Source organism: Hemicordylus capensis, chromosome 16, assembly GCF_027244095.1.
Source record: "Hemicordylus capensis ecotype Gifberg chromosome 16, rHemCap1.1.pri, whole genome shotgun sequence".
Classification (NCBI taxonomy): Eukaryota; Metazoa; Chordata; class Lepidosauria; order Squamata; family Cordylidae; genus Hemicordylus; species Hemicordylus capensis.
The window spans coordinates 11,751,203-11,772,591 of NC_069672.1; the positions used below are offsets into that span (position 1 = coordinate 11,751,203).

At 49.0% G+C, this 21,389-nt stretch overlaps 1 protein-coding gene across 2 annotated transcripts; it reads left to right on the forward strand.

The window, feature by feature from the left end:
- The first annotated feature begins 604 nt into the window (after positions 1 to 604).
- On the forward strand, positions 605 to 20,590 carry CCNL2 (cyclin L2). Of its 2 annotated transcripts, XM_053281197.1 has the most exons (11): positions 605 to 1,087; positions 5,650 to 5,724; positions 7,772 to 7,881; positions 8,415 to 8,535; positions 10,286 to 10,350; positions 13,733 to 13,832; positions 14,677 to 14,781; positions 15,311 to 15,452; positions 16,604 to 16,721; positions 18,218 to 18,310; positions 19,208 to 20,590. In XM_053281197.1, exons 1-11 carry the CDS (start codon positions 620 to 622, stop codon positions 19,563 to 19,565), a joined length of 1,755 nt encoding a protein of 584 aa, XP_053137172.1. In that variant the 5' UTR covers positions 605 to 619; the 3' UTR covers positions 19,566 to 20,590. The 2 variants fall into 2 exon arrangements, with proteins under 2 accessions (XP_053137172.1, XP_053137173.1); XM_053281198.1 differs by lacking the exons at positions 605 to 1,087; positions 5,650 to 5,724; positions 7,772 to 7,881; positions 8,415 to 8,535; positions 10,286 to 10,350 and adding an exon at positions 11,078 to 11,187.
- Positions 20,591 to 21,389: the final 799 nt, after the last annotated feature.

The following is a 21,389-nucleotide window of genomic DNA, read 5'->3' on the forward strand; positions in this document are numbered from 1 at the left end:
TATTAAGTTTTTTTTTTAATTGGTGCTTTTTGTAAACTGCCCTGAAAATGGGATGGGAGGGAAATGTATGCATTTTTTGGCTATGGTTAAAAAAAATACTAAGAGGCCAGAGCCAAGAAATGGGGGTCATTTGAGGTCCTGGAATTGGGGGGGGGGCGCGCTTGGTCCCGATCCCCCCACTGAGGCGGGCAATCTCTACTCGGCTGTACCACCATAGCCTCCTGTAGGGGGGGCACACATCCCCTATTTCCAGATTTGTGTGTGTGTGTTCTTTAAACCCTTGGGTTGGGCATTTAGACGGCAGCGAGCGTCCTTCCTTCCTTCTCTTCTCCCCGACGCGCTAATTTTCTCCGTGCGCCGAGATTTATTTGTGAACGGCCATCCCGAGCTCACCCCGCCCGCGCTACCAAGTGGAACAGTCCCACTCTCAACGGTTCCGACTGCCTCCTGGTGGGCGGGGGGCGGAGGAGGAGTGGGTGGCGGGGGGGAGCGCGCGCGAAGCACGCCGGGAATGTTTTTTCTGTTCCTCCTCGGCTCACCCGAAAACGGAGAGATAGAGAGAGAGAATTCTCAGCGGCTGCGTCACAAGGGAGGAGGAGAAGGACGCGGCGCGCGTCCAATGGGAGCGCGCCGCTTCGCGCCGGCCAACCAATGGGAGGGCGAGGCTGGCGCCCGGCGGAAGCGGAGGGGGCGGAGCGAGGGCGGCGGTCGGTGGTGTGTGAGGCGACGTCGTCCGGAGAAGATGGCGGCGGCAGCAGCGGCGGCGGCGCTAATGGCGGCTGCGGTCGGAGGAGGCCCCTTGGCGGCGGCAGTGGCGGGCTCCGGGGGCCCGGGCTCGTCGTCCTCGTCCTCCGGCGGCGCCTGCCCGGCGGCCCCCGCGCCTCCCCCGCCGCCCGGTGCGGTCCGCATCGGCGACCGCCTCTACTCGGGGGTGCTGATCACGCTGGAGAACTGCCTGCTCTCCGACGAGGCGCTGCGCTTCACCCCGTCCATGGGCAGCGGCCTGGACGCCGAGACCGAGGCCCAGCTGCGCGTCACCGGCTGCGAGCTCATCCAGGCCGCCGGCATCCTGCTGCGGCTGCCTCAGGTGGGGCCTGGCCCGGGCCGAGGCCCGGTCGCGGGGGGGAGGGGGAAGAAGGGGGGGCTGGCTGGGAGGGAGGGAGGAGGAGGAGCAGGGTGGGGGGCCCCAAGGAGAGCCCGGCTGGGCGGTGGGGGTGTCCCCTCCTGAAATCGTAAAAATAAGCTTGATTTGTTAGCCGCCCTATAACAAAATTGTTCTCTGGGCGGCTCACAACACGGCTTTAAAACGTCGAGTTAAAACATTGGTGGGGTGGGGGTTTACGTCGCCTGGCTGGGCCCCCCTTGATATTTATTTATTTATTTATTTGGCATGTTCTAACACCTCCCAAACTTACGCCTCTGGGTGGTTTACAACAAAACTAAATCAGTAACAGAAGAGTTAAATAACGGCCTATATATGTGTGTGTTATTTAAAAACGCATGACAGCAGGAAAAGTTCAAAACATTACAGCTTTTAAAAAGACTCTCAAGGTGCATTTATTCACCTAGAACTAGGACTTTATTTTTAGACTGTCCAAAACCTTTTATTTTCTGTGTTTGTTTGTTGTAAAGCACCCATTGGCATGAGTTTGTGGCAGTGTACAAATATACTAAATTAAATAAACAAACCTTTGGAAGTGGGAGTAAATAGTGGTAAGAATAATATAGGGCAGAGATTCTCAAACTTGGGTCCCTGGGTGGTGGTGTGTTACAACAATGGCAGTGGTCAGAATGGACAGCCAAAAATCCCCCCAAAAACACATTTAAGAAATAATTAAAGTACATATAAAGAAGGAGGTAGCACTCGGAGAGTAACTGAAAGGATTCTAGGATGCTTGATTATAATGTTAAAAGTGTAAGTTAAATATAAATTAATATGAGAGTCTCAGGTGTTGTAGCCTTAACTTGTATGGAAGGTGCTCTAGACTCTGATCATTATTAATATAGCATTTAAATATTTGTCTCTAGTTGGGGAGGCTTTTAACACTTTTATTCTTGTCTCTCTTAGTGAAGTTTTAAACTTGTAAATCTGGTTTGAGTTAGGTCTGGTTCTACCTGAGTTCTATATTCTTGTTGTACGCTGCCCTGAATAAGCAGTATTGGACTGGGAGATGAACATTTTAAATAGATTAGTGCAGAAAAATAAGTGTTGGTCACAAGCTCCCAATACATGTGCACTTCATTGGGGGAAATAATCCAGAAATAACTGTGTTGCAAAAGATACTTTTTGCTGTAGCATTCTAATTAGATTGTCCTTTGGTGGTAATATGTATGTAATAAAAGGAAAAGGGCTCTGACTGAAAGCATGGTGGGCTGGGCTGAAATCCCCTTGGGAATTTGCGGAAGAGGAACTTGGACTCAGCTTGGAAGAAAGATGTTGTAAGAAGGGGGTTAAGGGGAAAATTGAATGCTATTATAGCAATGCTGCTTTTCAACAACAACAAAAGTTTCCAAGTGGTTTATATAGCATAAGAATGAATAAGATGGTTCCCTGTCCCCAAAAGGACTGTCGGCCTAAAAAAGAACAGATGGGGAAGGGGAACATGAGCAAACAGCCATTGTGGGGGCAGAGGGGAACTTATTCTGGGGTTTCATTGGGCCAGTTGCTCTTGCTCAATATAGACTCACCAGTTTGAAAAAATGCGTCTTTGCCTTATGTGGAGTGATGGGGAGAGAGAGAGATTGGGGTGGATGTGTGGGTGGTGAGGGCCAGAGAGAGAGAGAACTTTTGGGTTGGAAGGAACCCTTGAGGCCTTCTGATTCAGTCCCCTGATCATTACGCACACTGTATCTGTTTTCGTCGATCCGTGCGTTAATTTTTTAACGCCCACATTTGTTTGTGTCTAATAGTAGAACTCTAGCGGTGGTTATGAATATTGTTGGTTGCTTAGGATGTCTGTGTACCCCTTTCTTCAAGAAAGTTCACAAACTGGTTTGGCTAGCGAAAAAAGAGCGAGAAGACGCCTCCCTATCCCAAAGGGGCTCACAATCTATAAAGATGCACAAGTGGCGGGAGAGGTCAGCGACAGCCCCTAGAAAGGATGCTGTTCTGGGATGAACTTGGGACAGTGGTCCTCTCCCTGCAAAATGTGAGAGCTGCCACTTGTAAAGGTGCCTTTTTGCCCAGTTAGGAGGGGCAGTGATGACGGCCGAAACTCGGAGGTTTGTGCTTCCTCCACCCTGGCCGGTTAGATGAGTCAATGGCAGACTTTAAAGACAGGAGTTCTCTTGGCCTGTTGATAGTCTCCCCCTGGACTGATTAAATGAGCTTCCCGACCTTCTCCTGCCTTCCCTTAGGGCTCAAGGATCTTGGAGTAATCCCTGAATAGATCGGATGCCCTTGCATTGCTATCAGGCCACTGATGATTTTGGAATTCGGTGTCTGGGGGGCTTCCTAAGGAGTAGCTATATTTAAAAGGGAGAGTGGTGGTGAGGCTCCTCTTGAAAAGGTGGAGGGGACATTTTGAAGTGGACTTGGGGAGTATACTTGGATGTCTGTCTGGACACCCCTGGGTGGGAATGTTTGGGCAACAGGAGAAAGGAGAGCCTCGCACCGCCCCTTGGGTCAGCTGTTTTCTCCGTTCTTTCCCTCTAATGTAGAACGGAAGCCTGGCAAGCTTAACAAAAGTTAACAAAGTCCTGAGACCCTCCTCGTGAGGACCCCGAGAGTTTGAGTCTCCCACTGTCGGGGAAAATGGCATCAAGAAACCTCCCCACTGGGCTTAATGGAGGTCCCTGAGCTCAACCCGCCTCTGGCATTGTGTGTTCCAGGAAGTGGGTGACGTAATGAGCCTCGTCCGGAAATGACAGCCATCCCCTCCCTGCGAGGCGTCTCTGCCAAGGTCTTCCTGGAAGGCCCGCTGCGAACTGTCCCCTTTTTCTGTTGCAGTGTTTGGCTTTCCCTAGCTGTTCTCCACGACAAAGGCTGCGACTTCTCCTTTGTGGCCCGTTCACCCCGCCTCCTTTTCTAAAGACCTGTTTTTTGTCCTCCTGACGCCTTAAGGGGAAAGGCTCTCTGTTTCCCCTTCAGGGCTGCTTCTGATGTAACCTTTTGTGCTCATGGATTGCGTGAGCTTGGAGAGTGCTTGTCTCTTGCTCTTAAAGAGCCGCTTCCTTTTTAAAGGCACAGTTGGGAATGTGAGAAAGAGGAGTAGGGCGGAGCTCAGGTGTGTAAAGCAAAATGGGGCGGGGGGGGGGAGACGGTATGGCTGTCAGGTGTTCAGTTCTGAACAAATATTTCAAACCCTAGACTACCAACCATTATAATGACTGGAAAGAACTCATGGGAGAGGGGATTATCCTGAAACTTAGTAGTAGTAGTAGTAGTAGTAGTTGTTGTTATTAATTCAATTTCTATACTGCCCTTCCAAAAATGGCTCAGGGCGGTTTACACAAAGAAATAATAAATAAATAAGTTGGATCCCTGACCCCAAAGGGCTCACAATCTAAAAAGAATCATGAGAAAGACACCAGCAACAGTCACTGGAGGTACTGTGCTGGGGTGGATAGGGCCGGTTACTCACCCCCTGCTAAATAAAGAGAATCACCATGTTAAAAGGGCGCCTCTTTGTCCAGTTAGCAGGGGTTGCTGTTAGTGTAAAAAACACACTGTAGACAATACTTCATTCGGTTTATAGTGGATTTGCTGTCTCTTATCTGTTGGAACAGAAAGATAAAAGGCAAAAGTATTCTGGCTCAACTGTTTGCGATCTGTGATGGGCACTGTTCTCTGTAACTGGGATTCCCAGATGTTGTAGTCAACAACTCCCATAATCCCCAGCTGCAATGACCTTTGGCTGGGGATTATGGGAGTTAATGATAATTTCTAAAAGAATGTGAGAACAGAAGAGTCTTGAGGGTCTTCCAGAAAACAGAGAAGGACATGCTCTTATTTCAGCAAGGAGCATATTCCAAAGTCCTGGGGCAGCCACAGAGAAAGCCCGGTTCTCAGTTGCCACCAGACAAGCTGGTGGCAACCATAACCGGCCCTCTCCAGAAGATCGTAAAAGGCAGGAGGGTTTATGATAAAAGAGGTGCTCTCTTAAATAGCCTGGACCCAAGCCATTAAGGGCTTTATAGATAATAACCAGCACTTCGTATTTTGTAGAGCCAGCGTGGTGTCGCGGTTAGAGTGCTGGACTAGGACCGGGGAGACCCGAGTTCAAATCCCTATTCAGCCATGAAACTATTCAGCCATGAACCAGGTGACTCTGGGCCAGTCACTTCTCTCTCAATCTAACCTACTTCACAGGGTTGTTGTGAAAGAGAAACTCAAGTATGCCGTACACCGCTCTGGGCTCCTTGGAGGAAGAGCGGGATATAAATGTAAAAATAATAACAATAACAACAACAACATAACACATTAAATCATAACAGACCAAAAGAGGGCAAAGACAATACAAAATACAATACAGGCAATTTTAAAACTTCCGAAAAAAGTTAAAAGTCAAATTTGAAAATCAAAATTTACTTAGTCAGCATCTGAGAATCCTTGTAACTGGAGACATGGGTGATAATCCATTAGCAATTCCTTCAACTGTGCCAGCCGCAGGAGTATTAATGGGCTCTCTTCTTTCCCCCCTCCCTCAGGTGGCCATGGCTACAGGGCAGGTGCTCTTCCAGCGTTTCTTCTATACAAAATCGTTTGTGAAACATTCCATGGAGGTATGAAATTCCTTTTAGGGACCTGGCCACTGAAATCCCGTGTCCGAACTGAGTGTTCAGCTAGGTATCCCCTTCCTAAGCATACCGGCTCCTAAATAATTCCCATTGATCCGAGTTGAACTTATTCCTGAGTGACCACGTTCAGGATTGCGGCTTGTTAGCAATAAGACATCCAGAAGTCGTTTTTCTTCCTCGCCATAGCACCCTCCGTCTTAAACTCATTTCCAAAATTCAGTGCACTGCTTATATTTCCTGAAGTGTCATACTTCCTTTCTGTTGTAATTGGCATTCGCATGGGCTTAAATGTGGAGCATGCAACATACCTATCAACGGAGGCAGCAATTATAATTCAGTAATTGAGTCCAACCCAAAACCCACACCCATCCTCCAAATTCCAGCAGCAACAATCCCATTTACTCACCTGAGTATATGGGACAAACTTGGCATAGTACCCAGCAGGGTTCCCTCTCACAGAAACTCTCAGGTGTTCTTGACTACAACTCCCAGCATCCTCAGCCAAAGCCCACTGCAGCTAGGGATTCTGGGAGCTATAGTCAACAACATCTGGGATTCCCTCTTCCAGGGAGCCCAAGAGATGATCATGGTTGTGCCAGGCGTGTCCTGGCATAGTAAGGTCCTCTCTTCAGTGTCTACCCAGCTGATCTTAACAGGCAAGGGGCACTCAGAGATGGGCTTTTGATTAGCCTCACAGCAGCTTAGCGCAGGACATGTGGTCCTTTCAGTCACCCCGGTCTTCAGGACTTTGAAAATCACAGCCAACACTTGGATTTATGCCCACAAATTTAACAGGGGGCCACTCAGTACAACAGGACCTTGTTGTTTGTGGATCCGGCATCTGTGGTTTTGCAGTCAGGTGAATGGCACCCAACCTTGGTATACGCAAGTTATATCCTCGGATCGGGGGTGGCCGGAAATGACCTCCGAGGTCGTTTCCAGTTGCCATTTTGAGCACCAGAGCCATCTCGTGGCTCATTTTCGAAGAAAAAAACTGCTTTAAAATTGCATTTTGGGGGCCCTTGCTGGAATGCTGGGGACCCACGGAGCATGGTAGGGCACTTTGTTTAGGGGTTTTTTCCGTGGTTTTTGCCCGTTTTTTGCAATTTTCCCTGCCCTTTGGAACCTAACCCCTGCAATCCCATTGACTTAATGTCTCGGTATTTGCGGAGAGCTGGTCTTGTGGTAGCAAGCGTGACTTGTCCCCTTAGCTAAGCAGGGTCTGCCTTGGTTGCATATGAAAGGGAGACTAGAAGTGTGATCACTGTCAGATATTCCCCTTAGGGGATGAAGCCAAAGAGTAGAAGGCTCCAAGTTCCCACCCTGGCAGCATCTCCAAGATAGGGCTGAGAGAGATTCCTGCCTGCAACCTTGGAGAAGCCGCTGCCAGTCTGGGTAGACAAAACTGAGTTAGATGGACCTATGGTCTGACTCGGTAGAAGGCAGCTTCCTATGTTTTGGTATCCACAGCTCTAGCTTAGAATGGAAGCCCCGGAGATTCCGAGGTCCTCCTGTATCCTCAAAATTACAATTTAAAGGTGGATGGGAATATGTAGAGCAGGGCTGCACAGCTTTGGTCGTCCCGCAGATGTCAGCCTACAACTCCCATCATTCCTGACTATTGTTCGCGGATGCGGTCACTGGCTGGGGATGATGGGAGTTGTACACCTTTGATGTAGAATAGGAGTATGAGTGTAATATGCTCATACTGGCCAGCTCCCGTCCACTGCCTGATTGCTGTATTCTGCATGTTGGCTTCTATTCCGCTTTTCAGCCAAAATTGGGCTCCCAAATCAGCTTATCACAATTTAAAATCCGTCACAAATCCGTCAAGGATACATGAGTGCAAATTTGAGTGTCTCCCGGTCCCTGTCAGCCAGTGACATAGTCTCGTTCTGGGCTTTTCCCTTCCGAGGGAGAGGGGAGAAGAAACCGCAGGAAGATTTCAGTGTCTCCCTGCTTCGGCTGTTTGAAAGAGGCCTGCTCCAGGCTGGAATAAAACTTCACGGCGTTGCATTTGCTTCTTTTCCAGCATGTGTCGATGGCCTGCATTCATCTGGCATCCAAGATTGAAGAAGCACCACGGCGTATACGGGATGTAATTAACGTATTCCACAGGCTTCGGTATCTGAGAGAGAAAAAGTAAGTGTATGCTGCCCAGATTTGCCCCAAACTTGGATTTTCATTGCCTTTTAGTGATTACTCAAGTGATTACCCATTTGGGGGAGTGGATGGGCTGTTATTAAAATAAACTTTAAGCATTCATGTTGCCTGCTCAGTCTTTATATTGTAGCGAGAGACAGATTTTTAAAAACTGAATCTGTTCCTGGAGCATGGTCTAAGGGCACATGATACAGCCACCTCGCTGAAGCTAAGCAGGTCTTGATGTATGCAGTGCCAGGGGAGTCCCATGTATGCCACCTTTGCAGACGGGGCCATCACTCAGTGGTAGAGAATCTGCTTTGCATGCATAAGGCCAAGGGTTGAATCCCTGGCAGCATCTCCAGGTAGGGCTGGAAAAGATTCCTGCCTAAAACTTTGGGACGCTGCTGCCAGTCAGTGTTGACAATATTGAGCTAGATGGACCAAGGGGCTGACTCGGTTTGGCAGCGTCCTGTGTTCTGCCTGTCCATGCTCACTGTGTGCTCCCACCCGCCACTTCTTTTTCCAAACAGAAAGCCTGTCCCTCTAATATTGGATCAAGATTATGTTAACTTGAAGAACCAAATCATAAAGGCCGAAAGGAGAGTGCTGAAGGAGCTCGGGTTCTGTGTCCACGTGAAGCATCCTCACAAGGTTTGTATTCTTATACATTTATTCTGAGAGAAGCTGCATGTCCCGAATCACTGTTGAGCAGAACGGGCCGATGCTTAGCCTGCGTAGCTGAACCATAGTTAATGGCCTCCGCTGTCTCTGTTTCTCATTTCAAGACTTGCCTACTAGTTGCCCGTGTGCCTCAGTTGGTGAGTGAAGACTGCTGGCTTCAGAGTTTAAGTGCTGATTAGACTTAGCGGTACTTGGATTTCCCCACTCCAAGTCCTTAGCATGAGAGCAGCGTTCTCTTGTGCAAGCAGGTAACACTGGCATGAGCCATTGGGTAGTGTGTAACAAGATCTTGCGGGGTGTGTGGGGGGCATTCTACTGGCATGGTGTAGAAGAGGATTTGGCTTGCTTAGATGATAGCGTTTGAGTGAAGGACAACGTTTAGGATGAGGGAAGGGCTTGCTCTCCCCACCCCCTGTTCTGTCTATCACATAGCATCCCTTTCCCCTCCAAAGAGCCATTACTGTAAGGACAGCTGGCTTCCTTGAGATTCCGTTTTGCCAACCATCTGGGGAAGCAGGGAGGCTTGTCTTAGCTGGCCTTTCGTGCTTAAATCTCAGTTCTGGTGGCTAGCCTCTTTGGCAAGTCTAGTAGGTTGGTGTAGGAAAATGTCTGTTCATTACAATATCTTGTGTGTTCTGAGCTGTGTGCTCTTCACTTGTATGCCTATACTGTATTCCGGTACATTTCGCATTTTTCCAGTGCTAGTTATTCTAGTATACTCTGAGCTGGAGCTAGTGTGGTATACTGGGTAGAATGTCTGAGTCAAACTGAGGAGAGCTGGCTTCAAACCTGTACTTGCCATAACATTCAGGGGATGACGTCAGGCTGATCTCTGTCCCTCAGCCTGACCACACAGGCTGTTCAGGATAAAATGCCAAGCGTGCTTCACAGGAGCAGCCTTGAACGCTTTTCAGCCACTCTTAAAGAAATGGTGGCTTTAAAAGGGAATACTTCTGAATTGGAGAAACCCGCAGTTGTGGTCTCTGTCAAACCGGAAGTGTGAAACCAGCTCAGTAGGTTGGAGTCTTGAGGAATAGCTTCTTCTGTGTTCTTTTTCTTTCTCATTTTTTGCCCTTGATTCTTTCAAGAATGAAGGAGAATTCAAGTTTTTAGTTAATTCATTAAAGAATAATCACTTGAATCCTCCTTCATAAGAATGACTCGAATACTCCTTAATTTGTCAGAATGTTCTGGAGGATTCTGCTTCCCGAATCATGTCTTCCACACAAATTTCCTTTTGGTTTTCTCCCCCTGCACACATTCAGCTGTGTTTGGTAACACACTGCTAGATTAGTTCAGAAAGATTTCTTGGTTCCTCTCCTCCTGCTACTGTCAATTGTTAATAAGTGGGTGTGTAGGTAGTTTATCCAATCCTCTAGTAAGCTAGAACAGAGGCCAGTTCTGCAAATGGAAGTTCAGAGGGGTAGAAGTGTGTTCTCTGCACCTGTGTTCTGGGTAATTCTTTCCTGCCTTCGCAAAGCATATACTTTCATAGCTGCCTCGGAGTTCTACGAGGATGTCTGTCCAGGGTAGAGTAACCTGGGTTGCATGGGAACTTCCCCATCAAAATTAAAACCTCTCTGCCCCCCGCCCCCGGCTCATAAGAACATAAAAACAGCCCCACTGGATCAGGCTCAAGGCCCATCTAGTCCAGCATCCTGTATCACACAGTGGCCCACCACTCAATCACCTGTATAACTCAATCACCCGTATCTTCCAGATAATCGTTATGTACCTTCAGGTATTAGAATGTGAACGTAACCAGCACCTGGTCCAGACCTCATGGTAAGTTGAAGTTTTTTGTTTCTCTTGAGGCCGGCGGGGCAGTGGCGGAAATAAGTCATGTGTAGGGGCAGGGTGCGTGTGCTCTGCGGGCCACGGATCCGTGGCTTGAGCGTGCTTCCAGTCTTAACCTGGAACGCTGCTCTTCTTCCCAAGTTGACGGGCCTCTTGGGTTAGAGGGAGACACTGTCTGAAATGGTAAGAGAGCTTTTCACCCTCACGCACCGCATCTTTTGCTCTTTCCTCCTTGGTCTCTTGCCTGTTGGATTGCTTTTTAAGTGGAAAGTGTGTGTGTCTCTGTGTGTGTATGTGAGAGAGAGACAGAGAGACCAGATCTATTCAACTTTGTCTCCAGCAAATGCAAGTGAGAAGTATGTGTGCTTTTGAAATGCAACCTCCGAATATGGAGGGTTCGGCAAAACCATTAGCATATTTACACTTTGCTGCTGGTGCGGAGAGATTTCAGCTGCCTAACCCTGAACACGTACATGTCTTGTTTTCCTATGTAATCTCCTTGTTTTGTTTTCCTGCTGGGCGTTGCTTATTTTTAAAATACCAGCCACTCAGAGTAAACACACACACTAGGTAACCTGTGACACTGCTCTGACATTGACGTAAAAGTTGACTCTAGAAGCAATTGCTGTGTCTACTGCTTGTGCCCTTGTGAAAGAGAACCTCTTTTGACTTTTCTTTTCTGTACTCTTTTGATCGAAGGGTAGCCTCTGAGGGTAAGTGACTAAGACTTCTCCTCTGCTGCCCAAGCGCTGTGGTGCAGGGAAAACTGCCGTCTTCAGTCAAAACCCGAGCAGGCTCCACAGAGAGAAGGCTGACTCTAGACAGGTGGTATACGTACGCTAGTAGAGTTAAAAAAACAAACCAACTGGCCGACTTCTGCTGTGATTCTTTTTCTGTCTTAACGTTACACTCGTTGCAGATAAGTCTAAATGTATTAAGATGCTCTGATACCATGTTGTGTTTCTTTTCTCAATGCAAAAGAATAAATAAATAAACGTGAGGCTTAAATTTTGCTGGGGGGAGGTGGGGGTTAAGCTAGCAGCAGCATCTCTGTAAACTGTTGATACATGGGTTAGTCTGTTGCTCGAAAATGTTGGTTGAAATAAAGAGATCTGTGTTTTAAGTTTCCATAACGCCCACTAACACACACTTCCCCCAGTTGCAAAGCACCACAAACTTCTAGTGTGCTTTTAAACTTGTACAATCTCCTTGATCTGTAGCTACTTTGTGTATTGTTGGCAAACACACATACACACGCTGAATGAGCCACAAACATTGCCTTGCTGGCGAGTTGAAGCTTGCAGGGGCCACCAATTCCTGTAACAGAGATTTTCAGACATTGACTACAATGTCCATCACCCCCCAGCTGCAGTGGCCTTTGGCTGGGGATGATGGGAGTTGTAGTCAACAACATCTAGGGATCTGTGTTGCAGGGATCACACCCCTGACCTCATTTCCTCTGGCTTGCCCTTGGTGAGTGGATTTGTGGGTGCTGAACCCTGATGCTTCGTAACAAACACCTTTGGGACTCTAAAAATGGGTTTGCGGTGAGGATTGGCACACTGGATAATTGCCCACTTTAAAACGGTCCACCTCATACATGACTGCAGTCAGATACCTTTCAGAGATTTCACATGCCAAGAATACCACGGTGTGAGCCAGTCTAGTAGCACGACTAGTAAATTGGGTGCAACTGACCTTTTAATGGTTGCTGTCGCTTTACTTTATCTCTGTTTAACGTTTAAAGGTTTTGCAACTCTAGGCTGAGCCAATGTCCCAGGTTGGAAGCCAAAGAGGACTGTGTTACAAATCATTCGTATTTATACAAACCTTTCCAAGACACTTAAGTTTCATATGTTCCGATTTTTCTAAAGTGAATTGCATTGCTTCACAGTACGTGAACTGATAATGTTTGTGATTAGCATAAGTATGGAATCTCCCTTGCTGTGTGTATTCTGAAAGTGAGGATTATAATGGGGATCCTCAGGTGGTGGTGACTACAGCTCCCAGCATCCCTGACTAATGGCCCCTGAGAATGGATGATGGGAGTTGTAGTTTAGCAACTGGAGGGCCAGAGATGTGCAGCCCTGCCTTAGACAAATGGTAGTCCTATACTTAGCAAATGTGTCAGCCCACTTTTACTACACAAGCCAAAGAGAGTGGGGTTGCATTGGGCCAAGAGGGCAGCCAGTATTTGAACTGTCCAGAGCAGGGATCCTCAAAGTTTGGGCCCCCAGATGCTGTTGGACTTCAACTTCCATAATCCCCAACCAAAGGCTGCTGGGGCTGGGGATTATGGGAGTTGAAGTCCAATAACTTCTGGGGACCCAGTGTTGAGAATCCCTGGACCTTGTTTTGCCTTGTTGGTAAAAACTTCCACTAAACCCCTCTCTCTATCACAAAATGTTTTCTAATCTGCAGCAATTTGGTGCATACAGTTCTAGAAGTCTGAGTGTTCGGGGTTGTCCTTTAGCAATTGCTTGATATGTTGCTTTTGACAGTGGGTTTAAAAAAACAAAAAGTATTGCTGTGCTTTATTTGCACCAGGGTTGACAGCAAAAAAAAATTGTATGTGTTTCCCATCAAGTTTCCTTTAAGGTCACAGAGGTGCCGGAAATATACTGACTGTGGGCCTGTGCGATATTTTTACAGTTCCCTCATTCTATGAACATTCGCTTTAAGAGAACTTGTTACAGCAGGGTGATATGGAAGCAGCCCAACAAACCAGCGAAGAGAAATTTCCTTGGATTGGATCCTTCCACAGTGATGATGCCGAAATTCTGGATTGAACGTTTGTCGCTGTGTGTTGCACGCTCAGGAAGATTTGGGTGATGGATGCATTCCCGACTGGAGCCATGGACCATCCAGAAAGCCTTATCACGCAAGAAACAAGGCGCTGAAAGCAATGCCCGTCCCTCCTGTAGGATTTTCTAGTGGGAGTCGCTTCGGACTGTCCGTTCCTCAGTTTGCATGCCGCTCTGCGTGACGGGATTAAACTTAGCTCGTGATAGAGTTCTTCAACGATGTGACCAGTGCCTTTAAAACACAAAACCCTGTTTTGTTTTGTTGTTTTTGTTGCATGAGAACAGGCCAGTAGATTGTAGTGGGGAGAGAAGTGAAGTTAAAATTGGTTCTCTTTCATAAACTCCAGCAGATTGCTATTCCTGACAGCTGTCCTTCCTTAGAAGGCCGCTGTCTGTTTCTATTTGAACTTCCATTTGGGTTTCACAAGGTTATCTAGCATTCCAACTTAGCTGTAGAGAGCAAGCTACAGAAGATTTATTTTATTTTATTGTTTAAGAACAGCCTAGCCTGAGAGAGGAGTTGAGCCAGACCACTGCAACGTCCCCCTCCTTTTTTGTCTTCCCAGGAACTACATGAACGACAGCCTGCGGACAGATGTCTTTGTCAGGTACCACCCTGAGAGCATCGCCTGCGCCTGTATCTACCTTGCTGCTAGGACCCTGGAGGTTAGTAGAAACCTGGCTCGGGCCTGAAAGGATACTCTTCTACCTTGCTTTCCCAATGGCACCATTGCTGCAACGGGGAATATCCTAAAGCAGGGGTTCCCTACAGGATGTACTAGTCCCCCTTGGGGTACGTGGAGCCTTCCTGTCTCCCCATTTCCCCCATCTCAGGATCGCCAGCTTGAAGCCGACGCATCCCTAGCAATGTGTCCACTGCAGAAGGGGAGGGAGGAGGGTGAAAGCCACCCTCCTCTGCTCCTGATTGGCTGGCTATGTGCTGAAACTCAGCGTCCCGCTGCCCTCAGCGTCGCTGGCAGGATTCGGAGAATTGGCACTGATTATTCCCATTGAGATTAATAGGATAAGTAAACTTGTCCCATTAACTTCAATAAAGCTGCTAATGAGCAACTTAGTATGGATGTGAGCTTGTGACTGTAGCCTAACACGTATGTACGTGTGTGCATGTACATACATACATACATACAAACACACACACATACATATATACAAATACATATATGTGGACTCTGGAACAAGCTTCCTAACGAAATTGGAGTTTCCCTTTCTCTGAATGTTTTTAAGAAGGACCTAAACACATAGCTGTTTAGTAAGGCTTTTAGTTTAAAGTTTTAAAGCTTTGGTTTTGGTTTTTATTGTATTTTAAATTGTTTTAATTGTTTTGCATTGTGTTCTGCCCAGGGACCTTTTTGTATGGGGTGGTATATAAATGTACTTAATAAATACGTACATACATAACAGAAGTACTAATATTACTGCTTATATGCTCCTCGATCGGGAGTCGATTGCTGCTGGTGGCTGATGGCCAGCAATGTTCTGTTCGTTCCAGATCCCTCTTCCAAATCACCCCCACTGGTTTCTACTCTTTGGGGCAACAGAAGCGGAAATCCAGGAGATCTGCATTAAAATCTTGCAACTGTATACTCGGAAAAAGGTACGCGGCTGACTTATCCTCTGGGCTAGCCCAAATATCAGGGTGTCATTGGCCAGTGACAGCTAGTCTCTGCCTCTACTTTCAGGACCAATGATTGACAAGGGGCGGTGTGAGGCAGTGTATGTTTACAGGCTGGGCTGTACTTGTCGTTTCCACAGGGCCTGTGCCTTTGCTCTGTGGAAACTACCAATGGGTTAGGAACCTAGGAAGCTGCCATATACTGAGTCAGACCCTTGGTCCATCTTGCTCAGGATTGTCTACTCAGACTGGCAGCGGCTTCTCCAAGGTTGCAGGCAGGAATCTCTCTCAGCGCTATCTTGGAGATGCTGCCAGGGAGGGAACTTGCCTGCTTGCCAAGACCAGCTGCAGTTTCTACTCCATAGAATGAATTCTACATCCCTTCCTTTTGTATGTCTTTTAAGCTGCTAGCCTGCAAGCAGGTCCTGTCTGTCCTCCTGTGGTGCTTAGCTGTGGGTATCACGCAAGTCAATGTGATGTTCAAGTGCTTGCCCTTTCCTCGTACTTTCAGGTTGACCTGGCAATCCTCGAAGGCCGGGTGGAGAAGAAGAAACTGGCTATCGAAGAGGCAAAAGCACACGCCAAGGGACTCATCACAGACGGGACGCCCAACTTGGACACTGTCTCGGGGTTTTCTCCGGTCCCCAAAACTGGTTGGTGTCGCCGATTCTGAACCTCTGTGTGCATGCATGTTCTGAGGGTCTTCCCTTCCTCTCTGCTTTGCCGCCTTCTAGTGACCCAGTACTCTGGGGGTGTTCTTTGATCCGCCCTCTAGGCAGCAGGTTCTCGGAAGAGTCTTTTCATCCTCTGGGACTTCAGCTCTCAGTTGTCCCTTATTAGATGTTTGCGCACTGGTCCTGAAGGTACTAGCTTTCTAGGAAGGTCATTGACTACAGGGTATTCTGATGGCGACCTGAGGCCCAAAGATGTTTAAAGACACACAGGCAGCATCCTGTCCATTCGGCCTCTCCTTTAAACCTGACTCTCGGCTGCTGCGTGTGCCGTACTAGAATGCCAGCACACCGCTTGCCCTGATGCTGTGCAAATTATCATCATTTCCATCCCTCCGTTCTTCTAGGAAGCTCAGGGCCTCATAGAAGCTCATTTCTTTCTCACCACACCCCACTTTAGCCTCATGAGACTGCTGTGAGGGCGTTAGGCTGTAAGGTAACCACTGGCCCAGTCACCTGGTGAGGGCCAGAATTTGAACCTAGTTCTCTTCGCTTACCACTCTGTATCCGAGAAGACCAAAGTTATGATATGAATGATGTAAAATGTATTTAATGCCATTTATGTGAACAGTTCAACTCAGCGGAACATATTACGAATACAGGAAGCTGCCATATACTGAGTCAGACCACTGGTCCATCTAACTCAGTGTTGTCTACCCAGACTGGCAGCCACTTCTCCAAGGTTGCAGGCAGGAATCTCTCTCAGCCCTATCTTGGAGATGCTGCCAGGGAGGGAACGTGGAACTTTCTGCATCCGATCGTCTTCCCAAAGCAGCTCCATCCCTTGAGGGGGGGATATCTTGCAGTACTCACAGATGTAGTCCCCCATTCATATGCAACCAGGATGGACCCTGCTTTGCAAAGGGGACAAGTCCTGCTTGCTGCCACCAGACCAGTTGTCATCATTTATCATCAATTTTGTATCCAACCTGAATCAGTTCTCTCATTTGAGAGATCATGGTCCTTATTTAGTTGGTTGTTTACCGCGCATCCCAGCACGGCATGGCACACAAGTGCTTTTGCTAAAGACTGACTGGATTCTAATTTGTTCTCCCCTCGCCTCCTCTCTCTAGAATCTCCAAAAGAAACTAAAGGCACCAAGCCTTCTCCCCTCGCCGTGCAGGCGGTGAAGAACGCCCGGCGGAAGATGGAAGGGGTAAAGCGGGTGAAATCCAGCAGTCCCATCAACGGGTAAGGGCCCTGCGCGGTCAACTCCATCCTCTCTGGGGTTTGCGTGTGGTCTTGGGATGGACTTCCACAGTGACGCCAGCCTGGGATGGTGCGAAATGGCCCTGGGTGGTTTTCACAGCACAGCTTTCCCCCGTTGCTTGCGGGATGGGGAGAAGTTGTCTTGAGTACTCAGCATACAAAATCCCTTGGCCCAGTTCCCCGAAAGAGAGATCACTAGGTTGACACGGGGGTTCTGCCTCCCAGTACTTAGGAACATCGGAAGCTGCGTTCTGCCGCGTCAGACCCTTGATCCTTCTAGCTCAGCATTGTCTACACAGACTGGCAGCAGCTTCTCCCAAGGTTGCCCGCAGGAGTCTCTCCCAGCCCTGTTCCCTAAGGGGACTCTCTTCCAGTACCCCCCCCACGTAGTCTCTCATTCAGATGCAAACCAGGGCAGACCCTGCTTAGCAAAGAGGGCCATTCACACTTGCTGCCACCAGACCAGCTCTCCTCCATAGCAGTTTTTAAAATCAAGGATCTCCGTGTCGTGGCCAGCCTTGTGTGAATCGTGTCTCTTGGCCTGGGCGTTCCTTGCCTGTAACACAGGAGTCTGTTGCCTGCGATCAGGTCTTTTCTGCTGGCCTTGAGTCCAGTCTCTAGATTTGACGTTTGCTCGTGGGTTGTCCCACCGTAAGGCTCATGGGGTGCAGTTGGTAATGGGCTCCACCCCCTCAGCCGCCAAATAAGTAAATGAATAAATAATCTTGAGCCTGGTTCCCTCCCACCAGCCTGAAGTCTGCTCTCCCTGGTGGGTAGAGGTTTGACATGTGTCATTCCTCTTTGCACAGATCCTGCTTTTATGGGCAGGTTTGCTGAAATAGTGGATACCTCTCAACTACTGGAGCTCACCCGTTTTTTAGCTGGCTTTCCAATGTCGCTTTCTAACTTAGTTTCGAGATTTCAGTTGGCATGGCACTCTCACTTTCGAGTCTGTGTTGGCAGCCAGTGGCATAGAAACGTGTTGTGAAAAATCAACCAAAAACATAGGCCCGGTTGAATTAGGCTCTTCTTACCACTTTCCGCACTCCTGAGGAATTAGGATGTGTGCAGACACCAGACCTGTGACGTGTATAGGGTTCCTACGGGGGAGGAAATTAGATGGCATCCTGCTATGAATGTTTATATACCGCTCTTCAACACAATTCTCAAAACAGTTTACATAGAGTAGCAAAATAAATAATACATAAATAAGACGGCCCCCTGTCCCCAAAGGGCTCACAATCTAAAAAGAAGCATAAGGTAGACCCCAGCAACAGCCACTGGAGAGATGTTGTGCTGGGGTTGGATAGGGCCAGTTGCTCTCCCCCTGCTAAATACAGGATAATCGCCACTTTTAAAAGGGGTCTCTTTGCTCCGTTAGCAGGGGTTCATCCTGTCTGTCCCTTTGTTCTGTGTGCTCAGATGGCTTGTGTTGTGCGTCCCCTCCTGATCCTCTTTGTGTTGTGCGTCCCTTCCAGTGTCCAGAAAGGCAGAGAGAGCAGGAGTCGGAGCGGCAGCCGAGACCAGAGTTATTCCAGGTCCCCCTCCCGGTCGCCGTCTCCAAAACAGAGGTAGGTACCGAGGTGATACATGCAGGCACTGTGGTTTTGTCTTGACCAGAAGGCTGAGCTTGGAAGAGAACCGCCTCTTTCTTCCTCTCTCTGCCTGCCTGCATCAAGATCAGCCAATCGAAGGTTCTCCCGCTGCTGGGGATGATGGGAGTTGTAGTCCCAAGAGCTGGAGAGCTTCAGGTTTGCTACCCTCACTCTAGAGAGAGAGGCCTCTGCTTGGAATTAATGCCAAAGAGAGAATTTTCCCCCCGTGATGGTGACGCTAGCGCCCCCTGTAACATTCTCCGATGTTGGCTACATAGGAAGTAGCTGGAGATGCTGGGAGTTGTAGTCAGTCAACAGCATCTGGGAATCCCTCTGGGACAAGGAACACTGCTGGTGGACCAGTGTTCCCTCTTAACAGGGATTCCCAGATGTTGTTGACTACAACTCCCAGAATCCTGAGCTGCAGTGGCTTTTGCTTGGGGATTATGGGAGTTGTAGTCCACAGCATCTGGGAATCCCTGTTAGAGGGAATACTGCTGGCGACTCACAACCACTCTTAGCTTTGGCGGTCCAGGTCCCCTCTGGACTGGTCCAGATGTTCCCGGAAGCCCCAGTTAAATCTTGTGCCAAGGAGTCTTGAGAGCACGCCTCCCCGTGTGGTCCTCAGGGGGAGATGTTCCCAGTTGAGGTTAAAAATCGAGACCCGTTGGTTCAGACAATCTTGATTTGCCTTTAGAAGCGGAAGAAGCTGCCTGAAACCGAGTCAGACTCTTGGTCCATCTAGCTTAGTATTGCCTACCCTGACTGGCAGCAGCTCCCCGGGGTTTCAGGCAGGACTTCTTCCCAGCCCTACCTGGAGGTGCCAGGTATTGGACCCACTAACCCCCACTCCCTTCTCTCCGCCCACCCCAGGAAGAGCGAGAGCTACTCCCCGTCGAGCGGCTCGAAGTCGCACAGCCGTTCGCGGAGCCGCAGCGACTCCCCGCCGCGCCAGTTCAACCACGCCGGCGCCGGCTACAAAGCCTCCAAGATGCGGAGCTACAAGAAGGCCAAGGGCTACAAGTACGCCTCCCCCAAGCCGCGGAAATCCCGGAGCCGGAGCTCCTCCCGCTCCCGGAGCCGTTCGCGGGAGCGCGCGGACCACTCGGGGAAGTACAAGAAGAAGAGCCACTACTACAGGGATCAGAGGCCCGAGCGGCCGCACTCCTACGAAAGGCCCGGCCCCCGCTACGAGAGAGACCACCCCGGCCACAGCCGGCATCGGAGGTGAGGGGCCCAATTTCTCCCCCTCCAGGATTCGTCAGGGCGCTGCTTTCTTCCCCGGTTGGATTCCGACAGGGTATGAACTTGACTCGGACATCCGCTTCGACCCGTGCCCGGTTGGCACTGTTTCCCCCCCCGCCAAGGACGAATACCGAAACGGGCTCCTTCTGTTTACTCGGGCCATTTGAAGCCGCTGGGAGAACCGCCCGCCTCCCGGGCCTACCTCTCTTGTCCTCCACTCCAGGAGGAGCAGGGTTGTGTCCGGAGCACAGATTCTGCGTAGAGACCTGCCTCGCCAGGCCATTCCGAATATTCAAGCATCCCCCTCCTCTCCTCTTCCAAAAGGGCCTTGGATCCGGCAGCGTTGCTTGGTGCTAATTCAGCAGCCCTCCGTCGCGGGCTTGATCACGTTTGAGGGGTGTTTTTCCTGAATTGTTGCCTATATTAGGCGGCCTTTTCTGTGGACGTCTGTGGTGGTGACGCATTATGGGATGCCGGGAGGCCTTAACCCCTGAAATTCCGCCCGCAAAGTGCAAATACCTTGAGTCCGGGGGAGTTGGCAACCTGCGTGTTGGATATTGAGAACTTCAAATTCCTCAGTTGAAGAGTCCTCATTTCTCCCCCCTCCCCTCTTCTCCCCCTACATCCTTTTTTTTTTTGCATAAAAAAACAATTCTGTGGAAATGTGAAAAGTATTTAGATTCCATGTGTTGGAAGTGGTCTATTTTTAAAACAGTTGGAGGACCTGGTGCTGGCCACCGGCTCAGGACTGCGATGCTTTCGTGTAATAGAAGGTTTTATGTGGTTTAGATAAACTCTCTACTCAGGATCTTTAAAAAGAAAAGAAAAGAGGGGGGGAAAACCCATCTGAAAAATGGATAGCTTGTTCACTCTTTGCTTGCTTAAGAGACGGTGTTTATATTGAGAAAAATGTGTACAGCCCAGCGATATCCGTTTTAGTGGTATATCTGAGCTGTTGTCCTGTTTCCCCCACCCCCCGATTTCATTAAAGTATTTGATTTTGTATTTAAACCTTCCGCCTTCTGCGTCCTCAACAGCCGTTCTGGGCAGTTTGGATCAGGAAGGGGGCTGAGATTCTGTTCCGTGGCCACAAGGCCTGTGGTGATGGTGGTGTGTTGTCAATGGCCATGTTGGAAGATTTGGGTCTTCAGCCAAGGATCGCTCCCCAATTGACTTGGAACTAAACTCCAGCACGAAACGGCATTGTACCGTATTTACCGGCCAGCGTCCGGCTCTTGTGATCCATTTGGGTCCAACGAGCATGGGGCAGCATAGCCGTGAAGCCCCCAAATTGTTCTGTCTGTACTTTGCCCCTGGATTTGGTAGGGGACGCCCCTTTTGCTCTCTGCAAAAAAAATATCGGATCGGAAATCAAAGTGGCTTCGTTCTGGAGGCAATAAAAAGCACCCAGCTGCTGGCGGAGTTTGGGGGGAGGTCTGCATACCTAACCCTGACATCCCCCCTTCTTAATGCTTGCAAATCCATTAGCTTGCAGCTGCTGGCTCTGCTGAGCTCTCCGCAGCTCCTGTTTAGCAAGGCCACATTCTTGAGCAGAATGAGGGATGGACACACACACCCAGCCCCCCAGCTCAGGGGCACGACATAGGGCTTTTTTTAACCCCCTCTGTCGCAGTTTGAACAGCGTGGGTGGGACATTTTAATGTACTTTGACTCTGCTTGGAGTGAGAAGAAAGTTCGTCTTTCCCTGTTTCTAGAGTGGGGGGAGATTGGAATTGGGGTTTTGGTGGGAGTCAGATTGTCGCGGTGGGGTTGGCCAGATTGAAACGCTCACCTTTCGCTGCTGATCCTT